Genomic DNA, 10,879 nt, shown 5'->3' with positions numbered 1-10,879 from the left:
ACTTGAAACTTGAACACCTGTAGTGTTAATTGACGAAATTGAGGTACTATTTTTACCATCAAAAAGTACTAAATCCCCCGAAGCAGAGAAACAGAGTACCGCGTTGGTTCCTAGAGGTTTTTCCCTGTTTGATGACCACACTACCTATTGACGTCGTCTTAGAATCGTGTCGCTCCACGAATAGAACAGCTAGATAGCATATTGTTGAGAAAAGTATATGTGTGTTATCTTACATAAAAAATAAATAAAAATGTGACATGATTTATATACATAAAAAGACTTAATACCTAATAGATTAATCTTTTGGGTCAAGTTAGACTCCTGAAGTATTTTTGGTCAGTTTCGCATATGGTCTCCCAACAAGTGGTATTAGAGCTGATAGATCGTATGGATTAAGCGATCACACTTGGTTGCAGTTTTCACGTTGCCTCCCGTAAAGAGTTGGTATTCTTGCAGGTGCGCGAATGGTGGAAGATTTAGTGAACTCACATAATTTTAACTCTCTTTTCCATGTTTGAGTTGGCTCCCGTTTGAAGTGTAATGCTTAGATGTGCTAGGTACTTAAAACTTTAATTTGAGGAGGAGCTCGGTGAAGACACATGAGGAAGAGATTATTAAGAAAAGTGCATGTGTGTATTATTCTACCTGAAAAGTGAATAAAAATGCGAAGTGATTTATATACATATAAAGACTTAAAACTTAATAGATTAACTTTTGAATCAAATTAAAATTTTAAAATGTGTTTGGTCAATTTCGTACGTGATTTTCCAACACAGATATCATTAGTTGCAGAAGTGCAATAGAAGCAAAATTCATATCCAAAATGATCCTGATTGACCGTCGAGTTCGACTTTTCTTTCGTGCAAAAGTACGAAACGCGCTACTGAGCCATCTGTGAAGTTCACTGTTTTAGGTACTGATTTGTCATTGTCTGTCCAATTTGTTCGACCGGGTACGAGGTGAAGAGTTGTCTTTAAATGAGAAGTTGCAGATGCAATGTGAGAGCTGAAGATGACTATTAGAAAGAACAAGCTGAAATACGCCACGGAAACAAAAAATGTACTAAGATATAAAATCAATAGGATTATAGAAGTGTTCTCTTTCTTATTTGAAATTACTCTCTTGAAAAAAATGCAGGGCTTCAGAATTTATATGTTTTACTGAAACATGTCCGTACAAGTTTGTTTCTTTGGTTTCACCGTATGATGTATAGGGGTCATGGAAAACTCAGTGAACAACATGGCATCAGTTTCTACTTTGTGTCTTTTTGGAATAATATATAACCAGTATCTATCAAACTTGGAAGATGGTAACAGAAAACGAGAATAATGTATTTGACATCAACTAAGATCTTTGTCGGATACTGATTTTGTAATATGTAAAGATGTCATTAATTGTTTTCCAAAATGAAATCAGGGAGTTTGTTTTAATCAACAGTAGCATAAATGCATAATATTGATACTATATGATTATTGCATATATAGTTTTGAGGGAATTCCTAATCTCTATTGCCCAATAGATTTGATAGTAAAGTGTTCTTTTTGTTTGTTCATCTATATTTATTATTTAAACAGCACCCGTGCGATTTTTAAAGTTAAAGCTTTGTATAGTAAGAGCATCTCGAACAGAACTCTTCAAATTTTAACTAAATTCTAACTAAAATGATTAAAAAATTATTTTAACTAGTGAGTTAATTTAACTATACTCTATATTTTAACTAAATATAGATTATTTTAGTATTTATTGAATTTAAAAAATAAATAATTATATTGAAATTATAAAAAAATCTTTACATTTATTTACAGTTGAATAAAATAATAAAAAAATGAAATTACTAGCTTCTCCATGCTAGTTATATTTAGTTAGTGTGAAAAATATTATCTAAAATAGCTAACCATTTAGCTAATGGTTGGAGTGGAGAAAAGATTAAAAAAAAAAAGTTAAATCATTAACTATTTTGACTAAAAATATAAAATAATTAGTATAATTAAAATTGCTCTAAAAATAAATTATTTTACTGCGTCAATTAGTAAAAGAATATTTATCAAGTTTACTTTTAATATAGTAAGGATTACACTAAAAAAATCAAACGGGGATACCTTCCGCAATAAAAATATGATTATTTTTTGTTAAATTTTAAAAATTCTTTATCAATTTTAATGTCAAGACTAAAAAATCAAAGTTCATAAAGTAATTCGTCAATAATAAAAAAATAGCAACCAAAGTGACACAATCTTGTCCCTCAGGAACTAATGATATTAACAACACTTCCTTACCCACCAAATTCTTATTGCTATTGTGTAAGTTAAGACAACATTAGATGGGAAATGAACTTTAATCCTTACCACATTCAAAGGAAGAAAGAAAAAAGATGTAACTCTAATAAAAAATAGTAACTAAATCTCGTTTATTTTATCGATTTAAATTTTTAATTTTAAGTTTTTATAATTAAAAATTCTCAAAAAAATCACATTTAATTTTTTAAAATTCTTAAAAAACGTCACATCTCAAATTAAAAATTTTAATCCGCATTGTGAATATGACGCGACAATATGGGCATTCTTTTTTTTTTTTTGACAATATTGTATGGCATATTATTAAGCCCTGTTCTGGACTATTTTCACTTCCAAACTAATATGATGAGATTCTAGAAGAAGCAACTGTTGGGTTGGTATTTGTGTGGCCTATATTTACTCATCCCATACAAAATATCAGCAACATATATAAATGCCAAAGAAAAGTTAATAATTTTAATACCATGTAAAGCCTCCAAAATTTTCATCAGTGGCTGTGAAAATGGAATGCGCTTCTCTGAAGCTACCACCTCCTTTGTCATCGTCCATCTTCAATCTTCAGGTGAAAATGTCAAAGCTTTTAAACTTTGTTTTGTGCTTGCTGAAACGTTTCTTGAAAGAATAACCAAAAAAAAATCATTAATGAACCAAGTTAGTCATAGTTTGTTAGAACATAGGATTTTGGAACTGGGTTTTACGTTTGTAACTGTTTTGTTACGTAAATTGTATGCTTCTGCCTTCCAAGCTTATGTGATTTAAGATTTTTTATTTTTATTTCCTTGTGTGCTTTTTGCCGACTGTTATATGAAATGGGTATTGGTTATTTGTTAGCTATTGTTTTTGTTCACGTTTTAATGTGGGCACTTCGAATTTTGTCTGATTTTATATTTATTTTAGATTCTAGTAATCAAATTATTGCAGGAATATCATATAGGGTAGACATATTCAACTACTGATTATCAATGAGAATATATTTACTATATGTAAGCCAAGTCTTTGAACTTTGCAGAAGTATTAAATCTACCACAAATTTACTGGGGATATTTTGTTTATAATATTTGAATTCATGATTGCTTCAGTTGTTGTATTTTTTTTTATTGCAATTGCAGGGTTCTTCATCACCAGTTGGTAGAAACCTTTGTACCAAATCTTTACATCATAAGTTCTTGTCCTCTCCACTTCCTAAACCATTTCTTCAACTTAACCACAGACCAAAGTACTTCCTTTACCAACCAAACTCAGCTTCTCTCTCTCCAAGATTGTATAGAGGGCTAATATCAGCACAAGCTCAAAACCAAGGTTGGGACTTGGGGAGATTTTTGAAAACATTTTATTTCTTTAACGGGCTTCCGTCTCCTGCTAAGGTCAGATGAAGTTTTCATTTCAGATTTGCTCTTGCATAGCCTGGAAATATCGTGATGCTGCAGCTAACAAGAACTTGTTATTTGTTTTAGTTCTTGGAATTTGTGATTGAAAAACTCTCCGGTCCATCTCCTAGTAAACCGGAAAAGATGGAAACCTCTGGCATTGTCTTGGTAACCGGAGCAACTGGCGGTGTGGGTAGACGAGTAGTTGACATCTTAAGGAAGAAAGGACTGCCAGTCCGAGTATTGGTATTCTTCTTGTCCCATGTGACACTTGACATATAGCTGCTTTCCTGTTGTTATACAATTTTTGTGAGCAAATCGTTGCAGGAGTTTCCTAGGCTAGAGAACAAGAATTGAAATATAACACCAGTAGACATGTTTCTGATAGTTTTTACTCAATGGCTGCTTTCATTTTCTTGATTATTGTTTTTTTATATGAAACATCTCTCAGGTGAGAAATGAAGAGAAGGCAAGAAAAATCCTAGGCCCAGACATTGACTTGGTAAGCTGGCCAACTTTGTTAACCCTTTTTTTTTCCGAAAAGGAGAATATTTAACCTTTACATGTAGCAATATGGCTGTTTTTGCTTTTGCTCATTCATCTTTTTGAAGTAATTATCTTTTTTCTAATAAAAAAAATTGTCAGGTACTTGGAGACGTTACTAAGGAGAGTACCCTGGTCCCTGAATACTTCAAAGGAGTGAGGAAGGTCATCAATGTTGTTTCTGTCATCATTGGACCAAAAGAAGGAGACACTCCTGATAGAGCAAAATACAGTCAAGTATGATTACAACCATTGATGAAATGAACAACATTTACATATTTTGCACTGAGATGTTTCTAGAGTTGGACCATGATTAAAATTGGAGAAGGAAAAAAAAAATATTTCTTTTGCACAGAAAATGTGTTAGGATCTCATCATTGCTTCTGTATATTCAGTCTTTGTTTCCTTCCTATCTTAGTTGCATGACATCTAAATATTTTGGGGTTACAGGGAATCAAATTCTTCGAACCAGAGGTGGCGAACTCAGATCCTACTTCGTATAGTCGGGGTTCTGCTTATTTCTAGATAGGAAGTTTACTTTCTACTAGATTATTTTTAGCCATTAAATTACTTTCGGCATTCACTTTTTAAAGGCATTGTTTGACTGATGAATGCAGATTAAGGGGGATCCACCTGAGAAGGTGGAATATATTGGGATGAAAAATTTGCTCAATGCTGTGAAGAAGAGTGTTGGTCTTCGAAATGGTACACTGATATTTGGCTTTGAAGGTACAGTCTTCTACTCACGGAAACCATGGTCACCATTTATATTCTGCAGGAAAATGCAAGAAAAAAAAAATTATGCACAAACAAGACTTGAAATGATTAGGGAACTTTTTTTTTTTTTTTTTTTTTTTTTTTTTTTTTTTCATTTTCAATCTTTGGAGGATCATGGAGAATCCGAGTTAACAGAACACATGGTCAAGAAAAATGAAATTAAGTACTTGTGCATGCTCAATAATTCTGTAGAAGACAACCAAGCAAATACGTTCTTTTTGTGAAATTTGGTCAAGAGTCCTCAATGTTGCATGGCATGATTTGCAGTTAATTTGGTCATGAATCAGGTTTTTTTTTTTTTTTTTTTTTTTTTTTTGTCATTTGTAATTTGCAGATGGCAATTTTAAGGAACTTGCTTGGGGAGCTTTGGATGATGTTGTAATGGGTGGAGTTAGTGAAAGTACATTTCAGATTGACCAAACCGGTGGTGAAAATGGTCGACCAACTGGGATCTTTAAAGGTTTCTTCTTGTTGAACTTGAGAAGTTTTCCTATCTCGTATTCCTTTCTTTGGAATTATGGTGTCTCGCTGTCTTTCTCTTTTTGGTTATACCATAATCTGTTTGGTATGTCTTCTTCAGGTGTTGTCTCCACCACAAACAACGGTGGTTTTACTAGTATTAGAACAAAGGTAAACAACATTTTTTTGCACTTCTTGTTGTATTATCTATTTGGACTTTGCCTTCAAGATGGCAATGTAGTTGGTTCTAAGGATTTGAAATTATTACAATCCTCTAAGTTCCCTTACGGTTTTAACCACTGCTGTAAGCTCTTTTGCCAAAAAGGAAAGGAAAAAAAAAATAAAGTTATGGAGTTATCAGAGTGTAGTATTATCATATCAGGTAGTTTCTCTAAGTTGGGTCGTTTTGGTATAGTTCACATCCATTTGCATGCTTATTGCCCAAGTATTTGATGCTAAGCAAGGCACATTCTCAGCTTTCCTTGCAAATTAAGCAGCAGCAGAAGTGCAATCATATTTTCGTGCTATTGTGATACAATGCTCTGTCCGTTTCTTTTCAAGTGTACCAGTAGAAATGATTTATTTTCATTTCTTTCTATGTATTTGGTTAAGGTTGAACTAGTATGCTTTCTGAGAAATAATGAAAGACATGTTGTCTTAATAGCTTAACTTTAAGATTTTCTAACGTGGAATTCCTGCATGGATCAGTAATTAGCGTGCTTAGGATTCTAAATAGGGGAGAGTGATTCATTTTTCAGGCCCTTGGCAATGAGCTTATTTATTTATATTGGATCAGAATTTCAATTTTATGTTTACTCATATGAAACTTTATTCGTTCTTAGAATTTTACAGTACCCGAGGATCTATCTGCATATGATGGTTTGGAGCTGCGCCTTAAAGGTGATGGTCGACGTTATAAATTTATGATTCGGACTAGCAGTGATTGGGATGCTCTTGCTTATACAGTAGGCTTTGATACTGTAAAAGACCAATGGCAATCAGTAAGTAACACCATGACCTTAATTAGTGAGCTTTGGAATAGATCATGAATCCTTTGTTTCTTATTATGCTTTCTTTTTTTCAGGTGCGCTTGCCATTTTCTTCTTTAAGGCCTATTTTTCGAGCACAAACTGTATTTGGTGCTCCTCCATTTGACCCAGCAAATGTTGTCTCATTTCAGGCATGTTCCTCTACATTAATTCTCATACCCGCCTTTCCTGCTTTAAGATCAGTACAATAGTTTTTCATGACAGATCAAAATCATTGCAGCTTATGTTCAGCAAGTTTGAATATGATGGGAAACTGAACCCGACGTTTGTGGAAGGTGCATTTCAACTTCCAGTGTCAAGTATCCGGGCCTATATAAAGGATCCTATAACTCCTAGGTATAACAATACCTCATGTAGTTGTGTTGTTGACTTTTCTTAAATGTTTGAATAAAGTTAATATGTTGGAATTTCTCTTAAAAATTCCTGGTATTGGTTGAGTTTTCCTGTAGGTTTGTACATGTTAGCTCTGCAGGAGTTACTCGGCCTGACAGACCAGGAATTGATCTAAGCAAACAACCACCCGCCGTCCGCTTGAACAAGGAATTGGGTTTTGTCCTGACATTTAAGTTGAAGGTTTAGCCCTAATTGACAGATGTCATATACTCAGTCCCGCCATTCTTTTTATATGACCTTGTCTGTTTATTTTCACTTATGTGGGATAGATTTTAACTGGCATCCCATTTCCTCTTACCTTATTCTATTGTGGCTCGCTTCTAACAGACATAAAAGTTTTTTAAGAATACAAACCTAAAGATAAGAAAATGAGAAGCACATACAGAAGTGTAAAATCTACATTTTTCTAACTGTGGAGTTTTCCATTAGGGGGAGGATTTGATACGGGAGAGCGGAATACCACATGCAATTGTGAGGCCATGTGCATTAACTGAGGAGCCTGCTGGAGCAGATCTCATCTTTGATCAAGGAGACAATATCACGGTATGTAATCAGATGTCGCTCAATCACTTTGTATACGACTGTTTGCTGGGAAATGTTAATCGAGGAACTCTGAAAAAATGAGCGCTTGTTTATAGATACTGGTGTTCTTGTGACAACACTTCTATTTCCTTAATGCATTCAGGGTAAGGTGTCGAGAGAAGAAATTGCTCTTATTTGTATTGCTGCTCTGGAAAGTCCATATGCACTTGACAAGACATTTGAGGTTATACTCTTTTACGCCTTTTCAACAGATATTTTTTGGTTTAAGGCTTTCCTATCTCTTTCTTTAGGCAAACTTCTGAAGTGGAGTTAAACAACTTCACAAAGAAACATCATTTTATGGTTTGACTTTTGATGATGATAGAGAGTAGGAAAAGACTAATCTGTTTGAATGAGTAGGGAATACTGAAATCACTGTGGTAAATACAGCAGGGTTAGATAAGACTTCCCTTTGTTTCTATTTATATGATGACTTGAAAAATTATGAAGTGCCCTTGTGCAATACTAGAGATGTCAAGTCTTATTTGAATAAGAAATCATGGCAGTCTGTTATGAACAAGAAAAAGATTTAAAGGCTATGATTGGTTGGTAGGCTTTAAGAGCGATAACTTTTATCGTTGTCCTACTTCATTATATTGGCTTCTGCTAAATGATGATTCCCATAATGTTTTACTCTGGAAATTCAACTTCTGTTTCACTTTTTAGTTGGTGGCAACTTTGAACATTTGTAACAAAATTCTATTTTCCTTTACAGGTAAAGAGTGTCATACCATTTAACGAACCTTTTACAGTAGACCTTGAAAATCCACCCCCAGAGAAGGACTACAATATTTACTTTAAGAATTTGAAGGGTGGAATTACAGGGAAAGAACTCCTACAACAAAGTCCCTTACCGGTCTGATCTCAGATGCATAGCAGGTCTACTTTTCAACATTGATTCTCTAAAATATGATGGAGTTCTATATAGTTTTCCCTAATATCTTTGTTGAGATTTTGTATTTTGTATTTATTATTATTTTTTTTTTTAAAGAAGAAGTAGAACTCAATCCTCTTTCAAAAACATGTTCGAAATTACTTTTAACTACTTCAAGCACAAATGTCGAAACTCATTATGTTAGCTCTTTATGCTTTTAACTTATGTTGATTGTTTTAGGCAACAACTAGAGTAAAAACTTAAAAAGCTGATTAACCTTAAAGTAAATATTCTTTCTTGGTTCTAATTGCAGCCATACAGCCAATAGAGAAAAAGAGGAGATGTTTGTAATTCAAACACATAAATGATGATGGGCTGGAAAACTATAGATTTGTGTTTTAACTTTCTGCTAATGTAAATTCACTATCTACACAGTTTTGGTTTTTCAAACGAATGTATATAAGCCTCTGTACTATTAATATTAAAAGCGTTACTTTGTAGCTCATTATAAGCTTTTTTATGTAGTTTTTCTTTTTTTTTTTTTATCTGAGGATAGATATTCCTTTTCTTTTAAAAAATTACTGTAGATTTTAGTAGTTCTTCTGGTGTAACTACAACGGACATTTATCATGACCACACACTATTCATTGCTTTGCCTCTAATTACTGCTTAAAAGGTTCAAATATCATCCCTTAAAGTGCATATGGTTGACTTATATGTAAGGAAACTTATATAGTATTGATGCCAACAAACTTAGCAAAAGCCAATCGCCAATTCCAAGACTTCTTCTTTGGCTTTCTTCTAAATGGAAAACTTTCCCCAGATAGTAACCAATCCAACGTAGGTATTAATATGATAATTTGCTCAAAAGAAGGTTGTCATTAATACCCACTTGGGAAAATCTAGTAACACTGGATGCTTCCCAGTTCCCACTTCCCATTCCACAGAAGTTTCCTGTTTTCTGTTATTTTCTTGTTCTTCTCCTTCCCTTTTTCCCTCTATAGGGTGGGCCTAATTTCCCTATATAAGTTCCTGCAGAGACAGCTTGGCACTTTGGCATCGGTATAAACTTTGCCCCCATTTGTTTCACTCCTTTAGTTTAATTTAACTCGGTTTGAAAAATGAATACAGTTTAAATTCATATTCGATAAGCAAGTAGTTCGAATTATATTTCCCGTTTAAACTGAATTAAACTGTCCAATTTAGAGTTTAGCTTCTCTTAAGTTCAATCGTTAAAATAATTTTTTAAACAGTAAAAATGTGTCCACTCTCTCTGTAGTAACCAATCCAACGTAGGTATTAATATGATAATTTGCTCAAAAGAAGTTTGTCATTAATACCCACTTGGGAAAATCTAGTAACACTGGATGCTTCCCAGTTCCCAGTTCCCATTCCACAGAAGTTTCCTGTTTTCTGTCATTTTCTTGTTCTTCTCCTTCTCTTTTTCCCTCTATAGGGTGGGCCTAATTTCCCTATATAAGTTCCTGCAGAGACAGCTTGGCACTTTGGCATCGGTATAAACTTTGCCCCCATTTGTTTCACTCCTTTAGTTTAATTTAACTCGGTTTGAAAAATGAATACAGTTTAAATTCATATTTGATAAGCAAGTAGTTCGAATTATATTTCCCGTTTAAACTGAATTAAACTGTCCAATTTAGAGTTTAGCTTCCCTTAAGTTCAACCGTTCAAATCATTTTTTAAACAGTAAAAATGTGTCTACTCTCTTCGCCTTTTACACCTATCAAACACATATTCGAATTTTATTCTCTGTTCAGATTAAAATTTTAACTGCATATTTAAACACTAATTTGAATTACAATTTAAACCACACAGTTTAAATTTTTTTATGTTCAAAGAAAAAAGTTCAAATCAACAAAATTCAGACCAGCAAATCAAGTCGGGGCTTTGTTTCTCATAGTTTTCAAGGGAGCTTTCACGGTAGTGCTTGAAAAAATAAATCATTGACAGGTCTCTATTTTTAACTGTTAAATCTGCATTAAAAACTATCTATTTCATATTTTTTGATCTCCACGTGATTAAGACTTAAGAGGGATGGTAATGTTCCTGCAAGCTCCATTTCTCTCTCTTGTGAAACGCACGCTTTCCTTTTGGCTTGCTGTGTTAATCGTCAGCAAATTGAAAGTTCTTACAAGACTTTTTGGATTTTTTGATGTGCATGTGTGTGAATGGGGAAACAGGACATAGTTTTGTCTTGTGAGAGGCTGAGACTGAGAACTCTGGCGAGCCATCTGTGCAATGCAGGCATTGAAAAGAAATCATGTAATTGGTCTGTCCTTTTTAGGTCCATCATCACACCTACTTGTACTGAAAGCAGACAGATATATCTTCAGGAACTGATAAGTTTGAAAGCCTTCAAAAAAAATGAACCAGAAGCTGCATTACGCAGGCAATCTCAAACAGCCTTATGGGCATTTTTTCTGGTCCATGAGAAAACAAACACAAATTTGTGACATGTACTTGCATTGGCAGACTTTCCTCATTGGAGTTGAGGACCCAAAATTTGTTATGTCAACATGACTT

The 10,879-nt window shown here is 33.7% G+C and overlaps 1 protein-coding gene across 1 annotated transcript; it reads left to right on the top strand.

Annotated features, from left to right (window-relative positions):
- The first annotated feature begins 2,727 nt into the window (after nt 1–2,727).
- On the top strand, nt 2,728–8,843 carry LOC21388327. The gene is made up of 17 exons (XM_024172390.1): nt 2,728–2,856; nt 3,404–3,658; nt 3,749–3,907; nt 4,113–4,163; nt 4,307–4,441; nt 4,655–4,678; nt 4,822–4,933; nt 5,316–5,441; nt 5,562–5,611; nt 6,283–6,441; nt 6,525–6,620; nt 6,710–6,825; nt 6,939–7,062; nt 7,312–7,425; nt 7,568–7,648; nt 8,180–8,343; nt 8,652–8,843. The coding sequence occupies exons 1-16, from the start codon at nt 2,797–2,799 to the stop codon at nt 8,324–8,326; spliced, it is 1,809 nt and encodes a 602-aa protein (XP_024028158.1). The 5' UTR covers nt 2,728–2,796; the 3' UTR covers nt 8,327–8,343; nt 8,652–8,843.
- The last annotated feature ends 2,036 nt before the right edge of the window (nt 8,844–10,879 follow it).

This window comes from Morus notabilis, unplaced genomic scaffold, assembly GCF_000414095.1.
Source record: "Morus notabilis unplaced genomic scaffold, ASM41409v2 Scaffold1503, whole genome shotgun sequence".
Lineage (NCBI taxonomy): Eukaryota > Viridiplantae > Streptophyta > Magnoliopsida > Rosales > Moraceae > Morus > Morus notabilis.
This window is presented reverse-complemented; position numbering and strand designations above follow the sequence as displayed.